This window comes from Anomalospiza imberbis, chromosome 7, assembly GCF_031753505.1.
Source record: "Anomalospiza imberbis isolate Cuckoo-Finch-1a 21T00152 chromosome 7, ASM3175350v1, whole genome shotgun sequence".
NCBI lineage: Eukaryota > Metazoa > Chordata > Aves > Passeriformes > Viduidae > Anomalospiza > Anomalospiza imberbis.
In genome coordinates, this window is record NC_089687.1 from 8,184,176 (window position 1) to 8,201,499 (window position 17,324).

Below are 17,324 nucleotides of genomic sequence, written 5' to 3' on the forward strand. Positions count from 1 at the left end.
GTGCATGTGTCAAAATGGCTCATACCAAGGTCTGGATGGACTTCTGGAGTTTCCCAGGGAAAGACAAATTTTAAGCTAGATATTTTTTCTTCTTTTGAAAGGGGTCGATGCTTGAACCATTCCATGAATAAGCAGCTGTGTCTGTTATTTCCCCTCAGGTTATTCAGTCTTTTCTGTATAAAATTCACCATAGATCATTAGTGGCCTTGATGAGAGAATAAATTATTTGTATAATTATTTAGATTCAAGAAGTTCCATTCATCTTACCTTCCTTTAGCTGGTGCTAGGCACCTGGTCTCAAAACCAGTCATTTAAGCTCTAGTCAGTGGAAAATCCTGACATTTCTGAGGGATGACCCTCCCCAGACTGAGAGAAGTTTCCAACATGTGAAGGAATGCTAAAGGGTATCTCTCTTCTCTCCATTAACTGAAAAGCAGATGTAAATAGATAATTTAGACAAGATACTTAAATTCAGATATCTAAATTGGGCAAGATGGGCCAAACAATGTTTGCCTAATGAAAAAGGAATTAGGAAACAAATCACATTTCCCAGTGCAGTACTACTTGTATGGATGTAATATCTTCTTCTACCTGACCTCCATTAAATTCCTTTAATGCACAATTAATGTTCTTTAAATACTATATTCAAAAAGGTATCCACCATTTTACTTTGACAAAATTAAAAAAGAAACTTTTTTTTTCCTTTCAGATCACTTCTGAAACAGCCCTTCATTGATCCTAAGAGACTGGGTATATTTGGAAAGGTAATGTGCAAAAATAGCAGGCTGTATCATCATGATTCTTTAAGAAAGTGATGTCAGTTCATAAAAAAATACATTTATATATTTCCCTAAGATAATTTCAGTTATTAAAACAGAGAGGAAAAGCCATCCATAGTTTATTGTCTGTTCTGTACAGTATTTTTTTCTCAGAACAGGTATTTAAGTCAATAAAATCAGTTTTATGATACAACACTATTTACATTTCACAATCTGAAGGAGAAAGTATTTGTTAAAAATTCTGCTTTCTTTAGAAATTTTTAGTAGGGACTTGGGTTTTGTGAAAGCTTGTTTGTTACAGTTTTACATTTGGGCTGCAGTTAAATTGACAATGTTGTCCTATAAAATACAGGTTTTATATCTGAATGTTTTACTGACCCTTGAGCTTAGCTGAGCACCTACCCTGTGGTACTGTCAGCAAGTTCCTTGTTGCACCAGTGAGAAATCTTGCCTTTGCTATTTTATCAGCTGCATGTCATTGCCCCTAGCGTGAGATACAACGAGGCAAAGGCTCAACTTTTAGTAGCAAATTAAACAGCATTTTACTGATGTCTATTAAAAAGCAGCAATTAGAAACATCACACAACTGCTGCTGCATCTATGAACTGGCATGTGCAACCTTTTTAATCTGTTAATTTTATTTTATTAAAAATGAAGCTGTTTTCTGCCTTTGAGCTCAAAGCAGTAACAAACCCTGATCAAGTACTCCCCAGTCATCACTTTTAAGAGCATCATGTGCTTCTCCATGAAGTGCCTTAGTTCTCACTCTGCTGCTCAGTTGCTGCACAGCCTCAGGCAAGTCATTTAACCTGCCTGTCTCAGCCTGTCTGGATGCAGGATGGGGAGATTGACATTCACCTCCTGCATGGTAACATTTTGAGGACTGGCTGATGTTTGTGACTGTTATTAACATTTCACATGAACATGACCTTCCTCAAAGATCTGAGCTCCTGCTGCACTCCTTGAGCTAAGAAAGAAGCTCTCACTGCAAGAATTTCACTTGGGTCAAAACCAGTATTTGGGTTGTAAGGGAGCAGCCAGAGATTTTCCAGCTGAGGATGTCCAAGCAGGGCCAATTTCATCTGCCAGGTGATTGTGGCACATGCTTCTATTCAGGTTTTAATGCTTGTTACCAATGTATATGAAAATACACAGGCATAGAAGCATCAACATTTCTCCATATCCTCTTCCTCTTTCAATCATATGATTGAAAATACTGTTTGTGGAATGAAATCCCTGAGCATCCAGAATTGCTTGGTTTTGCCTGCAGAAATTCTTTTCATTGCTACTTGAAAATTCCCACTTGTTTTCTGCCAGAGATTCATCAGTATCTTTTTTCCTAAGAGTGATGTGATGAGACAGTTACCGAAGAGCATGCCTGTAACCATGGCTTTACATATCTGCCAAGACCTACCCCCAATTTTCTTCTCTTTCACAAAATGTTATTGATTGCCATGTTCCTGCATTTATTTTCTGAAAGCAGTGTTGAGGAATGAAGAGTGGAAAATCCAATAAGCTTTCAACACTGCTTTGAATTCAGGGAAATTTCCGCTTTCCAAGTTAACCTTTCAGAGTTGTTTTTTTTTACTATCAAAAGAAAAAAAAAAACCATAAAATTTAAAAGTCAGTTTTATAATTAACAATAAAAAATATATATTACAGCTTCTTAGGGTTAATTGTATTTTTCCTCCACTCTGCTTGTTTTAAAGTCGATTAAAAATCTTCTTTAGAACTCATTTCTTTTATATTACATACAAGAACGTGATTGGGAAAGAAGGATTTTTTTCTTTCTATGCATTAAATTTGCAGTACTGATGGAAACAGAATATGCACTTTGCTTGAAAATAAGTTGACTTTGGAACAGCTTAGTGCTGATCTCTTAAAACTGTACACTTAAAAATGTACACTTTCAGGAAGCTCTCTAAGAGGTTTCAGAGCTACACAGAAGTAAAATTCTTGTCACAGTTGATGATGTCAATGAGGCACAAGAGTAACAAGACTGTCCAGAAGGGCACAGTGGGAAAAATTGCCAGGCAATCTACCAGTGCCCTCTTGCTTATCTCTGTGAGGGGTGCAAGCCTAAGTGGTGCCTGATCCAAGGGATTTCTGAGCTGTTAGACAGCCAAGTGTGGTTCCATGGAGTTTGTGGCTTTATTCATGGAAGTGAAAAGAGACTTTAAAAATGAGTTGCAATTCTACAGCCAACGTCTTTCTAGAAAATGTGGCAATTAGGCTGCAACCCCAGAAACCCAGCAGATGAATGAGGCAGCACATGTTCTTGCATCAAGGCATATAGAATAGCAATGTCACTGTGAAATGCTTCTAAGAATTTATAAGTAACTCACTCTGTAATGTTTTTGTCCTGGAAAGCCTGGATGGAAGAAAGGACACAGGCACAAAGGGAAGTAACTCTCAGGAGAATTAAAGAAGCTCTTAATGAAAACATGCAATAAATAATAGCCTGGCAGTACCTATCCTTGGATTAAAATTGTGCTCTGGAGCTACTGGGCAAGGCACAAACAGAATATTAAACAAAAGTAAAAGCAGAGAAAACCCAGAGGCAGAGGAAAGCTGCTATTCTCTTAAGCTCTTTGAATTATACAAATTACAGATGCTCAGTCAGAAATTCTGTCTTAGGTGAAATCTACTACTGCTCTTGAAGAGATCTGGATGGGTCTCAGCCTCCTGGGCTGAAATTTCTATGGGAAAATAATAACTCAGTTCCCCCATATTTCCTTTGAAAATCCACCTCCTATTTGGTATTTTCTTCAGTATGTCCATCCCTTAAAATGGATTGATTGCAAAGAACAAGAAACCTCTTTGCCTGTGTTTCTTAAATAAGGTTAAAGGGTTTTCAAATATTACCATTCTTTCACAGAAATCATCTGTTCAATAAATATTTAGACATGAAGAACAGGAGCAGGCAGCATTTTTAAAAGTCCATGAGAAAACTATAAGCACTTGGTGTATAATCTTTTTTTGGATCATCTGGTGTTTTACATTATATTTTCCCTGTCATGGGATAATTTCATCTTCCTGAAGTGTGTTGTGCCAAACACAAAACAACAACAACAAGAGACAGCTGAAGAAATACCAATTTTTCAGTACCAATGAAGGGAAAACAGATGGCAAGTAGAAAAATTTGAGGAGCCTATTATATACAAGTAAATCATTGATTCCAGGTGCCACATTCAGAATTTCATTTTCTGTGAGTCTAGAATAATGACAGGTATACAGAAATGGATTGCCAGTGTCATTTCAAGGAAGTCTGTGGTTTCAAGTTAAAGCTTTCACAAAGGTTTCATGAATCTCTGGTATCAGCTCTTCCAGGGGAGATGTGTTAGACTTCAGAGATGGTGAAGAAATGCTCAGTACTCATTAACTGCATAGATTAAAAGTCATGACCAGGTCAATGAGATCTTTATGCACCCTTAAAATATAAAAATAATGCCACTGGATTAGCACAGTGGCCTTTAGCTTTATTCTTGCTAGAATGAAATAAATCAACCAAAATTTCATTGTTAGGGATACGGTGGCTACATAACATCAATGATCCTGAAATCCAGCGAGCGGCTCTTCAAGTGTGGAGCTGTGGTGGCACCAATCACAGATATGAAGTTATATGGTGAGTACTCCCTGCCCTAAACCTGTGTAATAGTTTATTCAAAACAACTTTTATTCATGGAGCTGCTATTTATTTTAACTAAGATAACATAACAATGTTAGTGAGATTTCAACTCACTCTCTTGGTCTCTTCTTTAAGTGCAAGTAAAGCTGACACGGAGTCCACCAAAACTCACAGCACACATGGTATTATTGACAGCACTGATTTTGCAGTTACTTAATTTCTTAAGAATCCTTTATGTATATCAGCATGAATCAAATCTTTTATTAAGAATGAATCCTTCAAAGTTAGCAGTGGATTCCCTACAATATCAGCCATGTTGTCATTGAATCACAGGTTATTTGGTTCTGTATGTGAAGTTTTGGGCACTGTGATACACAGGAAACAAGACCAGATTAATGGTCTGTTAGACTTTCTTTGGGTTTTAGCCTGTGTTTTCTTTTGGGTTTGGGTTTTTTATTGTTGGTTAGGGTTGGGTTGTTTTTTTTTTTTTTTTTTTTCATGAGGGGAGTTGGCTGATTTTTTGATGGTTTCTTTTTTTAACTATTTAAAAGTGGATTTAAATGGTGCATCAAAATGGTACATTCTGTGTCTATAAAAGAACATCTTGACTTCATGGCTGCTCAAGTAGCTTCTAACTCTAGGTCAGAAATGATGAGTTTTAAAATAGAAATAACTGGGAATTCACATATTTTTACAGCATCAGCTTTTTCAGAAAGATACCTTGGGATTCCATCAAAAGATGAAATTACCTATCAGGTAAATTAGCATAAACAAGTAACTTAAAATGACCATTTTACTCTTAAAATGCAGTTCAGTTACAGCTTTGTGTGTTTGTTCACTAGGCATCCAGTGTATTACACAATCTTCATGGTTTAAAAGAAGTGGATTTGCTAATAGTTCATGGGACAGCTGATGGTAAGTATTTACAGATGCAGCTAATTTGGAGTCAGAGCTTCTAATAGGCAGGTGTTCAAGGGCTAATGAGGCACACACCTAGCAAGTGCATTTGCAGTTTCTTTTTCCCTCTGATAGGATTTTTTTTCTTCTGTTTCAACTGTCAATTCTAACTCTGAACTGGTGATGCTTTTCTTTGCTGAGGATTTGCAACTTTAAGCTGCTGTATGTTTTAATTTGTTTAAATCTTGTGGACCACTGTGTTGCTAGTGAAAGGTATTACATGAATTATTAATAGAACAACATACATTTTTAATGTTGTCTTAAATTCATACAAATTCTGCAGAACTATCAGTATAGTACATGACCAAATGGGAAGTTAATCTTTTCAGCTAATTAATTACAAGGTACTTGCAAACCTTCTGAAGCTGAAGCTACACAGAACCTTTTAATAGCACCATTACTTTTAGCAGTAGATAAGACAGAGAATGAGTAACACAGGGTAATTTCTAGCACTTTAGATGGAATCATAAGATGTATGAATTGAGATAATTTGTAATTGCAGATTTCACTGCAGTGTATTTTTCTGAACTTTCTTAACTGATGTCTAAAGAATGAGCTCTGAAGCAGGCACAAATTACAGTGATGCAAACAGCTGCTCTGTACATACTGACATGCCTACTTATTTCCCAGTATTTTCTGGTGGATGTGGGACACAAGGTTTCTTAGTCTGAAGGGATAAGTGCCTCTCAGTGGAGAGGGCTGAGGTGACAGTGCCCATGCACAGCTGCCACGGTGCCAGCCTGTCACCCCTGACTTGCCAAACCTGTGTTATGGATCCAAAGTGCAACCAGAGGGGTGCAAACCCTGTCCAGTGCTTTTCCCCAGAGCACAGTGGGGAGAGTTGAAAATAAACTGGGTGACTGAGCAGGAATGAGGGGCTCAGGCTTTACTGATTGCAACAGGCAGCAGCAATTTCTGCCCCTCTGAACTGAGCTGGAGGGAACTGGGGCTTTGATAGATGTCTGAGCAATGCAGGGTGCTCTGGCCTGACAGTCTGATTGTCTGCTGACCCTGCTCAGTATCACATCCAGTGACACTGCCCAGACCACTTGCAACCTCAAGTCTGCAGGGTTAGGACATGATAATCATGGCTTTGCCACACAAAGATCAGGTTACTGATAGGTTCCAGGAAGTCCATGTCCTAAAGAAGAGTGGGGTGTGTAATGACCCTGTGCAAGCCACAGAAAATGCAGTGTGCTTCCTTTCAAGCAAATTAGAAGATGCCACGATATTCAAGAATGGTTTTACACATCTCTAAGCTATCACAGTATGTGTAAATCAGTGGTAAACAGAGTCACTAAATGTCTGAAAAGTATGGCTTCTCCTGGGGCTTCCAGCTCCTCCTCCAAAACCTCTGCTGTAACACCCTGTTGCTGGTGGGGCTGGCCTTAGAAATTGTCAGCTTCAGATCCAGTAATTACAGGGCCTGGAAATGTTTTCACCCAAAGCTGTGAAACAGATAAGTATTTCATATTACTATAGCTGTTTCTAATAATATCAAATGTTTTCTTGCAGCTAAAGTTCACTTCCAGCATTCAGCAGAACTAATTAAGCGTCTAATAAAAGCTGGGGCTAATTACACTATGCAGGTATGTGCACCTGTGACTTTTCCTATAAACTTAGTTGAAAATTTAACCTCCTGTTGCTATTTCTTTGCTGCAAAGGACCCGCTCTACCACAACACAGTGGTATTACCTCAATTTGCAGTTAGAGCTCTGTTTAATCCCATTTTTGTCACTGTTTTTGTGAATATCAGGAGCTGTATCATCTTGTTGTTCTCCTGGGCTCTTTCTCCTCTCTCTCATCTTTCTTTTTTCCCCCTGTTTATCCTACAATGCTATAGAAAGTGCTCTGGAATCCATGGGCACTCTTTGTAACATGGAGATGTCACTACTTCGGGTTCCTTTTTACCTGAAAAGGTATTGGGTCACATGAGAGTAATTTCCCCTTATTTTCAACATTTACATTTATTGGAAGAGCACAAGAGAGCCTCTGTCAAGGCATGGGCTTGCCTGGGACCCACCTGGAGCACACAGATGCTGCTGGCAGAGGGTTTTGATTGAATCAGTCTCTCCAAATACTTCTGATGCTTGTTGGCCATTGCAAACCTCGACCTTGCTGGGCTTAGGGTGATCCTGCAGTTTGCACTGGAGCGTGAGCTTGTATCAGGGAGGAGGTGGCAAGAAGGGGATTGGTGCCACTTGAGGAAGGACTTTAAGTATAGAATCTGTTCCTGCTGCCCATGTGGTTTCAGCTGAGGTGATGTGAAGGCCTGTGGAGAGAGGAAGCAGCAGGAATGACAGAATTCTCCCAGAAGAGCCCTGTTGAGCTGTTCCCATGCAACCTTGTGATAACCTGGGTTTGAGGAGGCAGGTGAAGCTTTTTGCCTCAGACCTCCTCAGGTCTCTTGTCTTGTGGCCTGGATTTCTTCATTCAGCCTGCAAATCTTTGCTTAGCCTCACTTGGGAGAAATTCCCAGTGGTATTTGTTTTAAGAGATAAAAATGCCCACATCCATCCTAGGAGAGAGAGAATATTGGCTTTGGACCAGATAGGAAGATAGTTAAGATATGAATAAAACGGGTTTTTGCCAAACACTTAGCATTTGAAATATTGAGAGGTCCTTAAAAGCATGAGGTAATTAATCCTCATGGATGTTAATGGGATTTGGATGCCTAGGCACTGTTGAAAATGCCAGCTAAAGTAAACTGTTGTAAGCACAGTGGCTGAGAATATAAATTTTTTCACTTCTGCAGATCCCACTGCAGTGGTTGTTTTATGTAAGTTCAAATTCCAAGAGAATGAGTCTTACTTTGGGTTTTATTAGCTTTCCTTGATGCCATAAAACTAATGCTATCATCCTGTTGTCATCTAAAACACGCTGAAGATCAGAGAAAGAAAATTAGAGCCCTAAATATTTGAAAAGCCTTTAAAAACTATTTACTTTTTTTCCTTTCTCCTCTGCCAGATCTATCCGGATGAAGGTCATAACATTGCTTCCGAGAAAAGCAAATATCACCTTTACAGCACAATCCTTGGGTTTTTTAGTGCTTGTTTAAAGGAGGAGACACCAACTTTACCACAGGAACCTGAAGAGGATGAATAAGGAAGCCTATTTGTGTAGTACTGAAGGGGACTTACTCTGCGGCTCAATAAAACCCTAAATAGAAGTGACTGTAAGATTGCAGATTCTGCAGAAGCTCAAGGGCAGCTAAAGGATACCATAGTGGAACAGCACATTTACAGACAATGAGCTAATAAACTGGAATTCAACTACAAAGTCCAAACATATTACCAAGGGACAAAACCTTTACCTTTGTGGAAGGTCAACTGTTGGTTACAGTTTCCTGGAAGAACTTAGTTTTGCATAAGTGTAGGGTTAGTGCATGTTTGTTATGTTAAGCCTCACTGTTGGTTCTGTAAGTGGTTGCTTGTTTTTTGTTTTTGTTTTTTAATTTAAATGCACATCTTTATTCATCATTGCATAAGGCACAACCTATCATAAGTATTATGGCCACTAATATTCTAAAAGGTGAACTGCAATCTAACACTGTAATGTTACAATAAGTGCAATTTTTCTGCTGTCTATTACACGTAAGAAACCACAGAGATAATAAAGGGCACGGTATTTTCTCTAGTTTCTGCTCAAAGGGGATATTGTCTAGTGCATCATATAACATGGATATTGAAAATTATTTCCCCCACGCAATTTCAGCGTTTACAATTATTACTGTACCTACTAGTAACCAATAGGGGTCTTTTTGGTGGTGTGCTCTTGGTCTTTATGTATATACCCAGGAATCCCTAAGCAGAACATGTTTCTGAGCTTGAAGAAATTTTTTCAAGATGTAATTGACAGCTGTATTTAAAACAATATCTGCAATTGAAATCATCCCCCAGTCCAAAATGTATCTATTGTTTCCTTAAAATATGTTTGAGTTGTGCTTTGGTATTGTTTATAGTAGTTAATAGTTTGCTGGTTACACTCTAATTTTAGGATATGCTACTTTGTCACATGTAAATTAGATACATAAATATTAAATTATAGTTTCAGATAAAGAAAGTTTATTAACAATGTATAATGCCATTGAGTAATACTTTACTTCTCAAATGAAGACATATTTTGTATAGTGCATCTTCCTTTCCTCCCGTCTGCTCTCAGATGTAATTCTGATGTTCATCAAGGTGGTGATGTAGCTCGAACACACCTTTAGTTCTTATTCCAAGGCTGCTCATTCAGTCTCTTGCAACAAGATTTAGCTTCAACAGCATCAGAGAATAATGAAATGTTTTTCATTCAAGACAAAGGAAGATCTGACAGATTAGATTTTATTATTTATTCAGAGGGCGAGCCCCTCGTGCACCATTTATTTGCCAGGGTGAAGTACAGCAATAGAAACTGAAACTATGAAATGAACAAGGCAGCCAGTTTGGGTCTGCAGAGTATTAACTCTGATCATGGAAAGCAAGTACAGTGTTGGTTTAATTTGAGATATCTTCCTGAAGGTATGTGAAAACTTCTGACAGATGCTGTGCCACTTATAGGGGAATAGCTGTAGTTTTCTTATTTCTGGATATATTCCAAATACTTTCCTATCTAATTGAGGTTTAATTTCTTGCAAGACTAAAAAGAAAGTAATTTTTGAAGGTAAATATGCTATTTAAGATGTAAAGTTCTGCATATTTTATGAGAATGGGAATTGTTTCTAATGTAGTGAAAAACCACCTGAAGCTTTTTTACTCATCACTTCCTTCGGGAATATTTTCTTTCACTGTTAGGATTTTTTTTTATGATGCAAATAATTAATTTGTCTGAAAGGCGTGGTTTTATGGAACACTGAAAAGTCTCTTGTCTTTTAATGTTTAGTAATTCTCTTGTTTTGTTAACAATGTTCAACTATTTTTCAATTAGTTTAATACAATTTTAATGTGCAATGATATCTTCTTTGGGTCCCAGTGTCACCACAAAGTATGGCTTTGCTTTGTGGTATTTATAGGACATAAGGGGTACATATGTATAGTTTAAGTAGGGTATAATTTATGGGGGCTACCATGTGCACTACAGTAAGAGCACACAAAACAACAACAAAAAAAGAGCAGAATTGAAACAAGGTTTTGCAAATCCTGTTTTCTATGGAGGAGCATCGTTTTCAAGTCTTCTGTTGGCTGGGACTGCTGCTTTGTGATTTTATAAATGACACCTGTCACTTAATAAACGCTCACCTGACAACACTGCTGCTTCTCCTAACCAGACATGCTCAATGAGCTCCTCATCCAGCTGAGTTCACTGAGGTTTTTCCCAATTTGAGCCAAATGCACATGAAGGAAACACAGGCTGTGGGTGTGTGCTGAACATGGACTCGGCATGCAGAGGATTTGGGAAAAGGCCAGTTCCCCTAAATGTGCCAGTGTTCCTCTGCAAAGCAGCCACTCCATGCTCATGTTTGCCATGTGTCACACTTAGTTGTGTTTACCTGCAAAAGGAAGCAAACAAGCCTTCTCTCTCAGGAGTGCACAGGAAATGTTATCCCAGATCTTTGCATCCCACATCATTTTCCTCCTCTCCCTATAATTCTGTTTCAGATTCCCATTCCCTATTCATTCTACCCCAACATCCCACCTCCAGCTTTCCTGACTTTGAATATGTCATAGGACATGGCCTTCTGTAGGAATGCCTTTGGCAAGACTTTTGGTGGAAATGTGGTATACTTTTAATGTTTTCATGATTTCTCACACTGTCCTACAAATATAGGTATTATTATGTAACTGTGTACACAAGGGTGAGCATCAGACACAAATTAATTACTTTTACTGATATTTTTATGCATGAGTTGAATTCAGATACTGCAAAAGTGTTTGCCAGATGCAGGCTCTGCTAGTTAGACTGAAGAATTTAATGTAGGATGTCCCTTTACTTTTGCTGACCTGTTGAAATAATCCTTCCATTACAGCACAACTGAACGCTGTTACCTGTCAGATTCTACATCATTACTAATGGCAATCATTAATTACTCTGGGTGATCTACAGTAGAGCAAGAGTTAGTACACATTGCACTGAAATAAGCACAAGTGTAGACTTCTTGTAGCTTATCAGCTTTTAGGCACCATGATGACATTTTAGGTCTGAAAAATTGCTGTTTGATTCAGCCGTCCTTAAAACATGACACTTACTAGAATAGACCTATTTATGGAAAGCTAGGGAATCAGCATATCCATTTACTGCTTGCTAGAGCTTATCTTTGCCTTCTTGATTTCCTCTCTCCTTTTTCTGCTACTACAACTTGCAAAATCTAACAAACCTGTAGGTCATGTTGAAATTTCAATTATATTACAAAACCAGGCATAACTGCATGTCAATTGGAATACTTTCCTCAGATTATTGAGTACAAAGAAAGGCTGATTATTTTTTAAAACTAATTTATTTAATATTTTGGCAGCAAGGATGGAATTATTTATGACCTGGTTCTATCAACGTCTGCTGTGATTTGCTATAACCAACTGCTCCTTGTTGCTCAGTTTTTGGCATATGTAGATCTCTCTTTGTGGCTGGGAGTGAAGATGATTGTTCTCTCAGCTCTGGCACTTTGAGTATGGAGTCAGGTTCATTTAATTGAGAAATTGCACCTTTTAAGGCAGAAGAGCTTTTATTTGACCTGAAGCCAAAGATTCTCCTTGGAAACTTGGAATATTGAGTGTTGACTCCTTTAATAACATGCAGAGGATACAGGGTGTGACCTCGTATCCCTCCTCACAGGTTTATTAGGCTTCACTGAAGAAACAAGAGAGGAAGACGATCCAGAGATCCTGAATACCACCTTCTCCTGCACTGTTTAAAAGTACACAGGCAAGGTGCAGTGGTCCTGGTGTTTTATATTTACTGCAAGTAACTCATCCTGGCAAGTCAGTTGCCTCCAGGGAAGGAAGAACCTCACTGGTATTGATTACTGATGCATCTTGTGCACTTCTTCAGCAGCATTAAGATTCCTTCTCTTTATCCTCTGGATGATTTCAAGAGTGCTGCAGAGAATGGGGAGCTCCTGGGATGTGGCTAAGGAGAGTCACAACTTCCCAGGCACCTGGAGCTTTGAAAGGGAAAGAAAGAATTTAGTTAAACTTCTGTCTGTTGAATTTCAGGCATGAAAATGGAGAAGGAGCCTGGCTTTGAGGAGGTAGGTGCATGACAAGTATTAGTGATTCTGTCATTGCGGGGGGTAAAACTACAGGCATCTTACAAAAGCAGCACCTAAATGTGCAGTGGTGAGTAAAATATTTGTTTTCCAGTGTCTGCAGATTACAGTGTTGTTGGATTGGATATTTGGATAGAATTAAGGAAATTAAACCACTTGAGTGTGTGCAGTCTAAAGTTTCCATTAAACTCAGGACTAGACCTCTTTCCTGTGTAATTAGTTTAGAAATCCAATATCCTATTTTACCTAAGTAGAACTTAACAACAACAAAATTGATTTAATAATACCTATACTCCATAAGGACACAAATTGTATAGATATACACAATTATTTTTAATTAAAATATTCCATAAAGTGGTAACAGCCTTTTTTTAGATTTCATGACCAAAGGAAAAAAAAAAGCTTCTGATTGATGAAACCATCAGTGGGAATATAATTGGTAGGGAGATACATAGGAAATATTTCCCTAAGGAAATTGATGTTTTCTGCTGTAACGTGTTTTGTGTCCTGAGTGAGCTGAGAGTGCAGCTCTCCTGGGTGCTACTGTGGGAATTTAGATGTTGATGTCCCAAGGCTTGTGTAGGGAGCAGGTACCTGTTCAGGCAGGTGTTCCCATCCCCCAGGCAGTGCAGAACATCGACAGCTCACTCTGGAGGGGGGTCATAATCCAAGAGTTTAGTCCATCAAAGAGCACAACTGATAGGAAAAGGTGTGAAATTGTTGCCTTGGGAATAAGAGGGATATTGTTTAAAAATGACAGAGCAATACGGGCATATTGCTGTTTTCCAGTTTGTCTGAGGTGAGGGTGGGACCTTGGCCAGGGCACTTGGTGACCGACTCCACACACCCAGCTGACAGAGCCGCTGGCAGCAATTACAGCTCCAGCATGGTCTGTGAATGCTCCAGCTTCCCTGTGCAAAAAAGAAGGGAAGGGCATGTAATGCGTGGACAGAATATCTTGTGCCTGATAATGCTGCAGAAGAGCTCTTTTAATAGAATGATGCCTCCAAAATCCTAATGGAGAGCAGCATGTGTCTGAAGAAGTGCTCTGGTTTGTTCACCCCTCAGCCCCTTCCTGGAACGTACATTTGACAAATAAAAGAGTGCGTTGAGTCCAGTCTTAAGGGTCTTAGCACCATTAGGAGAGGGTTAAGAGAGAAAAGTGTTCTGGGAAGACAGGCACGGAGACACTTTATTGCAATGTGTTGCTCTACACAGAGCTGTCACTCCAAAATAAAGTGGTGCACTGGTAACCTTAGAGACAAGTGTAGCCGGTGCTTGATTCAATAAACTTTCAACTAAGGAAAGGCAAATCATTCGGTTATTTCCACAAAAGAATGGTGAATTATGTGGTTTCTTATGGATTTTAATCCCTTTGTTTAATTTATACCCTACATTTCAGATAGTCATTAAAAGATAAGAATTATGTTAAATATGATTCCACATTTGAAATAAGCAGTTACAGTAAAATATTTCATTTTTCAAGAGTGAAAATTGTTACATTTAAAGGTATTTACATTGCCAGGTTAACTGTTCTTCTTTCTGGGTTGTAGTAGACACTAAATATATTGGGCTCACAGGTTTTTTAATTGCAGTGGAAATTGCCCTGAGCTTGGACAGGGGAGCTTATCTTTTTTTGTAGGAATTGCTTATGGTAATACAGTGAATCTGAATGCCAGTTAAATATTTGAAGGGGGGCTTGTAGAACAGCATATGAAAAATATAGATCATATCTATATGCCTATCTGGGAAAGTGAGGAACAGGAAGAAAAAAGTAGAGTAATTTGTCAGTGTAATCAGAATTAAGCAAGACGAAAGAAAAGGTGGTGTGGAAAATTGATTTAGGCAGAACTTTTAGGCTAAAAAGAGAGCACTGTGAGAGAGCATATATAATTTTGTAGCTTTGCTTTATCCTAAATTTTGTTTGTTTAAGAACTTCTTTCTGAGGTGAGGCTAGGAGCAAAGTTGTGGGCAGATTTTTCCAACAGAGACCTGAGTCTCTATCAGTCATTTTCTTATAAAAAAAATTAAAAATCAAAGCCCATAGTGTAAGCCAGGAGCTTAGCAATAAATAATTGGAAGAACAGGGATTAGGCTGATTTTGAGAAGCACAGTGCTTCAAGAAGAGGCCTCATCACAGTCTGAAAATAGAGCAAGGTGCTGTTTATACCAAGTGAAGAAATTGAAATGTGGTTCATAAACAGCATTAGGACAAGACCCTTTCTGTCTCACTATGTTGTGATGAGAATGTGTAATTTCTTTGGTATGCTAATGAGTATTCATTCATGATAGCAGAGACCAAACCTGAGAGGCTGAGTGCCAGACTCATCCAGTGCTGTGTGTGTTCACTGACAAGAAGAATACAGCAGTGCTCTCAATGTTTGCCTTGCTTTCCCATGGCACTAGGGAAGAGTTTAAAAGCAGCCATGGTGGGGGGAGTGTTGACAGCAGCAGCCCAAAGGCCTCCTTGGGAAAGAGGAGGGAGAAAGGGAGCTGTGTAGTCAAAAGGAGAAACTTCTCCTCTGCTTGCCCTTCTTGGGGAACAGGGAAACTGTCCAGGGAGGGGTTTGGGGTGATATTTGAGGCTGGAAGAAGCTGGTTCTCATATCTCCTCTTGTCCCTGCAGGGCTGTTCTGGAAAAAGTGGGTGGTAAAATCCTGTTCTTCCAAGGGAGAAAGGAAAGTTTCCCCTTTGAAATGTGTTCATGACCCTGAAGTGTTTGGGAAGTGGGTGGTGGTGCTTGGCTGTGGGAGAAGGCAACTCTTCCAATCATTCAGGTACTTTGTACTCAGCAGGGAAAGAAACCATGAAAACTACACAGGACCAGTATTGTAAGCCAGCTGCAGGCAGAGCTACAGCTTATCTAACCATGGATTAATTATGGTTTTTTCCTCACCCTTAATACTATTTTATTATCAACAATTATGTTCTTTCTCAGAGTCTTAAGGCTCACCACAGATTTAACCATCTCAAACTGGTTGTACATTTCAACTGCATTTCTGTTAGGGATTGTTTTCCTGTCGCACAATCTGTGTACACACTGTTACAGCTGGGCTCTCCATCTTCCCAAAGAAACACTTCTGGCTGCTCTGCCCAAAATCCTGTTTTTGTGCAAGGAGGAACTGCCTCACATGCAAAGAAGAAGTTACTGTACAGCAGTGATACCTACATGACACTTTGGGACTGTGGCATCATCATGTGGGTACAACCAGAGCTAGAGCAAATCTTGTGTGCAGGAACAATGTCCAGAGGGAAGAGGGGAGAACTCTAGTATTCAAAATTCCCCATGAGCTGGGCTGTTGACCTGCAAGCAGAGCTGTTGCCCGTGCCCTGCATGAGGTCTTTGCAGCTGAAGTGGTAGAAAGAGTCCTCAGATCCTGCAGGTAAGGACATGTCTGTATCAGCTGCTTGATCCTGGAGAGGATGAACCACTCCTCACCTCTGCTGAGGTGATGGATGAAGGGCATCTGCCATGTCTTGCCCCTTCAGTCCATGAAAGAGGGAAAATAAAAAGCAAACCTAACCTCTTCTGGTAGTTCAATTTAGGATTATGGTTTTGATGAAAAAAATAATACTGTCAACCTGAGCATGTTAAAAATTGACTCAGTGATAAGCACCCACTTTTTTTCAAACCAGTCTCTTTCACAGTTTAATCCATCTGCAGAGCACTTTGACTGTGAATTACTGTTTCTCAGCATGTCAGCCTTGGTTCCTCTGTAACTGTCCTGGTGTGAGCGTGGCACCCTGGGAAGAGAGCACATCTCAGAAATATTGATACACAAATGGCAGGGTAAAATATGGCTGTTAATCAACCTGAAAGATTTAAGAGCCTTTTTCTAGCATCCTAGCTGAAGCTTGTAATTTTTACAGATAAATATTGATGTTGTTGTCATAGAAGCCTTCAATTCTTCATCAAATCCTGGTTTGGGTTTTGCTCAGTGACAGGCTTGGGGTGAGGGGAAATACATGAGGATGTGTAAACAGGAAATCAAGGAACACTGTGTAACTCACACCTTGTGAGTGTTGTCCCTCCAGTACTGGGTCTGGTTTCCATTATTTTTGTAGGTGAAGAAAAACAGCATGATGCCTGCAGTGATTGTTGTGTATTTTCCTATAAACATATGAAAACATACTGGTGTTAATTCTTCTGAATATTACCTTGAGAGGGTATATCTGGAAGGAGTGGAAGCAGGTTTCCAGTTCTTCTTCCCTTTTTATATCACTGGCACTTGCTGCTTCTTATGGATGCTGTACTGAATTTTGTTCTTCCCAATTAACCTGGCACCTTCTCTAAATGAAGCTTGTACAAATGTTGCCATGCATGACCACCAAATGTCACTGCACCTCAGCACAAGCAACAGAGAGTTGGCTGTTTTATGTTTCCATTATTATAGCATTAAATTGATTATTTACACATTGATTATTAGACCAGGTTCTTCAGTTTAATGCTGTAATAAACCTGGCATTAAGCAAAGTTTTAAACGTGTCAAAGTGTAAAAATATGTATATGGCTGGACTTTTCTAAATTGCAGGATTGTAAACCAGACAGAGAGAAAAAACTGAAAGCTATGTGTGACATTTAATGGCCATATTAAAATGCCTAATAATAAATGACAAGGTAATTAGGGTTGGAAAAAATACCCCAACAAAAGTGGCTCAAACAATTACAATAATGTCATGGAAGTAAAAGAACACATCCAACTTGTGGAGGGGGGATATCAGATTGTCCAAGTAAATTGATTTTTCAGATTGTCAATGTTTCATGTAAGTTTCT

At 39.0% G+C, this 17,324-nt stretch overlaps 1 protein-coding gene across 7 annotated transcripts in view; it reads left to right on the top strand.

Moving 5' to 3' along the window:
- Positions 1-10,301, top strand: part of DPP10 (dipeptidyl peptidase like 10) — a 444,603-nt gene extending 434,302 nt beyond the window's left edge. For all 7 annotated transcript variants that reach the window (XM_068195261.1, XM_068195263.1, XM_068195259.1 and 4 more), the window contains 6 exons: positions 710-764; positions 4,305-4,404; positions 5,105-5,163; positions 5,250-5,322; positions 6,880-6,953; positions 8,332-10,301. In XM_068195261.1, coding sequence (XP_068051362.1) covers positions 710-764; positions 4,305-4,404; positions 5,105-5,163; positions 5,250-5,322; positions 6,880-6,953; positions 8,332-8,469 — 499 coding nt within the window. In that variant the 3' untranslated portion in view covers positions 8,470-10,301. The remainder of the gene's footprint in view (positions 1-709; positions 765-4,304; positions 4,405-5,104; positions 5,164-5,249; positions 5,323-6,879; positions 6,954-8,331) is intronic.
- The last annotated feature ends 7,023 nt before the right edge of the window (positions 10,302-17,324 follow it).